This window comes from Micromesistius poutassou, assembly GCF_964030765.1.
Source record: "Micromesistius poutassou genome assembly, contig: SCAFFOLD_6494, whole genome shotgun sequence".
Lineage (NCBI taxonomy): Eukaryota > Metazoa > Chordata > Actinopteri > Gadiformes > Gadidae > Micromesistius > Micromesistius poutassou.
Genome location: NW_028180170.1, coordinates 5,001 through 9,583, shown reverse-complemented (window position 1 = coordinate 9,583; position 4,583 = coordinate 5,001). Strand labels below are relative to the sequence as shown.

General features: G+C 45.5%; 1 protein-coding gene across 1 annotated transcript in view; it reads left to right on the top strand.

Moving 5' to 3' along the window:
• Positions 1-705: 705 nt before the first annotated feature.
• Positions 706-4,583, top strand: part of LOC311371059 (dedicator of cytokinesis protein 9-like) — a gene marked incomplete at its 3' end in the record, with an annotated part of 7,647 nt that continues 3,769 nt past the window's right edge. Inside the window, exon 1 of the mRNA XM_084489293.1 lies at positions 706-818. Coding sequence (XP_084345419.1) covers positions 714-818 — 105 coding nt within the window. The remainder of the gene's footprint in view (positions 819-4,583) is intronic.

Here is a 4,583-nt window from a genome sequence, read left to right as displayed (position 1 = left end):
CTCTCTCTCTCTCTCTCTCTCTCCCTCTCTCCCCCCACTCTCTCTCCTGTTGGCAACCTCTCTCATGCTATCTCTCTCACACTGTGTCTATCCCTCGTTCTATGTCTGCCATTAGCCCTCTACCGCTCTCTCTCTCTCCCTGTAGATCTGCATATATATTATTTATCTCTCCATCCATCTCTCTTTCTCTATCGTTATCTCCTCATCTCTCTCTGGTTCCGTTTTAAACCTATCAACGTAGCTGTCAGTCAAAAAGCTATTTTAAAGGGCAATTGCTTTTGGTTCATTCTTGTGACTAAGAATGAGTCACAAGAATATATCAATAAAAACTGTCAATATCAGTACATATTACATACTTATTATTCAGAATCATTCTGCAATGCCACTTTTTAACTTTTAAGTTTTTCTGATCACCGCTTTGTTATTTGTTGTTGTTGTTGCATATAGATGACTCTTTCAGGGCACTGGATACCAAGTTATACTGCACATTGGCGATATAAGACAATTGGAAGCTTAAGTTGCAGCCTAAATGCTGGAATAGCTCGCAAACAGAAAGACGGAAAGTTCTGCTTTCTGCATCTATCACAGGAAGTCATTTTGAATCTCATTATTGCGCTTCCTGCCGCATACATTTCCACTGATCTCCGTCTGCTCTCTCTGTCTATCTCTCTCTCTCGCTCTCTGTCTCTGTACGTCTGCAGGTCAGACCTAAGATGGTGGATCCCCTGGACTACGAGAGCGTCCTGGTCCAGAAGAAGACCCAGATCATCAGCGATGTCCTGAGGGACATGCTGCAGTTCCCCACCAACGACTTCCAGGTGACGACCCATGACCCCGGAAGACCACCGCTGGGGAAAGGAGCTCAGGGGGAAAAGCCTTGGGGGTCTTGAGCTAGTGTAGCATACATTGGTTCAACAACCCGTTGAATTGGAAGGAAAACGCCAGAACCTCTATCCCAAATGGGGACGATTGTTTGGCTTGGTGGTTTTGTTCAATCCTGGGTTTTTCCGATTAAAAGCTGAATGATGGCAGCCGTTTGGGACGGCAGTTATGGAATCTTAGACGAGCTATCTTTCAATTGCCGTTTGTCTGTCTTACCCAGATTCAGACAAGTTGTTTAGTTCCAAATTCATCATTTTGTGTCCAGAAGGGGAGTTAGCTGGGTTAGCGTTCTCTTTCCTTCAGCTGCTTCCACTGACACTCCAAAGATTTCCAAAGGGTTCCAAATAGTCGCTAATACAAAATGAGTACAAGTAACAAAACAACAAGATTGACAACAAGACTACAAACACACTATCCACACTATTTTCAGCACTGTGATTATTGGTGTACCTGTGATGCGCTGTTGATGGGTTGCCCTAGACTAGCCAGAATCTGCTGATAATATAAAATCACAGTGCCAAAATTGGTGCAGAATTGTGCAGTGTGTTTGCAGACCAACTAAAATGTTGTTGTGTTGTTACTGGCACTCGTTTCCAATAAGCGACTATTCAGACCACATTGTAAATCTTTGGAAAGTAATTAAGTGCATTCCCCTCTCATGACCAGGAGCTAGGCTACTGTAGCTCTGCAAGTCAATGGAAGCGCACGACTAACGGAAAGAGATGCTAACCCAGCAAAATCCCCTTCTGCACGCACAGTGATGAACTTGGAATGAAACAACTGTTCTGAATATGGGATAGACAGGCACACGCCAATTTAACAGATATCTGGGTGTATCCCTTCAAGGCTTTGGGAGTGAAGTGGATCCCGAAGGTCCCCTGTCTTATGTTTGGTTTGTCAAGGTCTTCTCTGGGCAGCTGTGGACGGTGTTAGGTAGCAAATAGTTGCAGAAGAGGAGTAAAAAAAGTAGGCCCATGTCTTGTTTATATGTTTCTCTGTGTCCCAAAAACTCAAGGACGACATCTTTCTCACAGGGTCTCATCGTGTTGGAAAGTTTGAGGAAAAGGGGTCAAAAAATGTGGTTCTGTCATACTCGACTGTTGCAAAGTGTTGCATCAACTCATTCAGGGTTAGGGGTCGGATTCTCATAGATTCAAGACCCTTTGGATTAAAGCATCCACAAAATGACAAAATACTCGATACTTGAGTGTTTTCCGGGAATGGCAATGTCTGGTTTGAATGTTTCTGAGTCTTCTTCGAAAATGACATTGGATAGTGCAAGGGGGAGGACAGTGTAGGGGCTAGGGCGTTCGACATCCAACTGTCAGGTTTTGAGTTACATCAGTCTGCAACCTTGAGGCAGGCATCCTTGAGCAAGATACCCTAACCTCTTCCTACTTCTTATTCAGATTCACCGTTAGTCTCTTTGGATAAAAGCGTAGGAAACGTTAACATTTAAAGCAGAATTCAGTGTGAATCATGCGGCGCTGTACCGGTCTCTGACTCGAGCCGACGAGTGACAGAGGGTGCCGGAAATATAGACGCTGGCGGCTGTCGCCTCTCTAGATTCTCACCGCTATTCTATGCTAGCATTCGGTATGTGAAGCAGGTGAGAAATGTGACCTCTATATAACCTTTAGCTCTCATCGCCACACCAAACATGGCTTGTGGTTCAAAGGACCTCGAGGCTTGTTGCAACATGACATCACGGTGGGAGACACTAACAACGCGTTGCTTAGCGCCGGCGTCAGCGTAGTTATGTAGTTACCACTTTGCTATAAGTAGCACGTTCACATTGTTGTCTTAGTTTTATGGGCGCCCATGTTCCGAATTAACAAACAATAGTGTAGCCTAACATGGTTAGTGTGTTTTTAGTATCAGTGTCAGCATGTTTGTTAGCATTGGCAGTAAATGCTCCACCTAAATTCCACCTCCACCTAATTCCGCCAGTCCAAACTTCAAACTGTTCAAATACACATACACAGGCTACAGAAACAGGTAGAAAGTACCTTGAACGTGAACCTGACCCACCTTCTTCACAATAAAGGTGAGAGCTCAGGAGTTGTCTTAGTGAACTGTGTTTTGTACCTGGAATTTCCAATCTTTCCAAAAAAGATTTTTTTGGGCTCTTGGCTCCATTGTTTTGTTTTTCTCATATGGAAGACACATTTTCATTTCATCGCAGACCAAAGGGGAAATTACGAACCTAGAACCAAGCGTGGACTCAGGTCGGGTCTGTGGGACCCTGTTTTGTCATCTAGCAGGTGTGTGTGTGTGTGTGTGTGTGTGTGTGTGCATGTGTGTGTGTGTGTGTGTGTGTGTGTGTGTGTGTGTGTGTGTGTGTGTGTGTGTCTGTGTGGGCGTGTGCATGTGTGTGTGTGTGTGTGTGTGTGTGTGTGTGTGTGTCTGTGTGGGCGTGTGTTTGTACTGTAAGTGCGTGTGTGATAGAGAGCCACAGAATATAATAAAGATAAATGCAATAGAATAGAATTATTATGAACGAATAGCGTCAACTCTAACCACATATAATTCGACAGATACATACAAAAACATGGAATAGAATAGAGTGAGTCGTACAAGGCGTGTTAGTTGTAGAGGATTTACTGTACCCCCATGTTTTACTTTCACACTCCCTGTGTGATTAACATCTCTCATTAAAAACTCTTACAAACGACCACGCACAGGCTTGCCCCGCCCTACACGTGTGTGTGTGTGTGTGTGTGTGTGTGTTCAGAAATCTATCCATCTGTCCAACCCTACATGTGTTTTGCATCACTGGTTTTGGAAAGCGGAGCTTGAATCTGTGAGACACACGCTTGTAAATTTACACACACACACACACACACACACGCACACGCACACGCACACACACACAGATGCGCAGTTGGAGGATGGGTCTGACTTGGTGCGTGAAGAATGTTTCAATAATATGAAAACACGGATAAGCTTTCGTACATGCAGGCCATACTGTCTTTGTGAATCATTGAAATCAATTCATCATTCAATTAAATAAAAGTGAGTGAGTAACAGGTGTGTATGGTGTGGATCATGAACAGGTCACGTTCCACGAAGTGCAGCTGGTGTCGTACGCTAAGTCCCCACTAGCGAAGCATCCCCCCCCCCCCCCCCGTTACCATGGGAACAAGCTCCCCAGCTCTCAGAGGAAGCCAGTTAAAGCAGTGCCGGGTTTAAGACAGGCAGGTCTCACTCATGCCTGACAACAGAAAGCCTTTCGGTGGTGTACCCTTTAATGAGGGCAGCAGCTAAACTCTCCTCCAGCAGGTGCTTCTATTCAAAGGGACTTGCAGGGGTGTCAGGGCGTGGTGGTTAAGGAGCAGGCGGGCGGGTTGGGGGGGGGGGGGGGGGGGCCTGTGGTTAGCGGAGGACGTTGGAGGAATCGATGGTCCAACATGACATGACAAGACAATTGTTTAAAACGGTTGATATCTGCGTTTTCCATCCCTCTCTGACTCCCTCCCTCCCTATTTCTCCCTCGCTCTCTCCCTCCCTCCCGCTCTCCCACGTTCCCCCTCCCTCTACCTCTCTCCCCCCCTCCCAGCTTCCTCCCTCTCTCCCCCTCCCCTAGATCTGTTGCGTCTTACATGTATATTGTTCCACACAATGTGTTGCTGAAGAGTTTTAACATTGCAGAATATGAACCAATAAACAACATCAATGTCAATAATAATAAAGCATCTCTC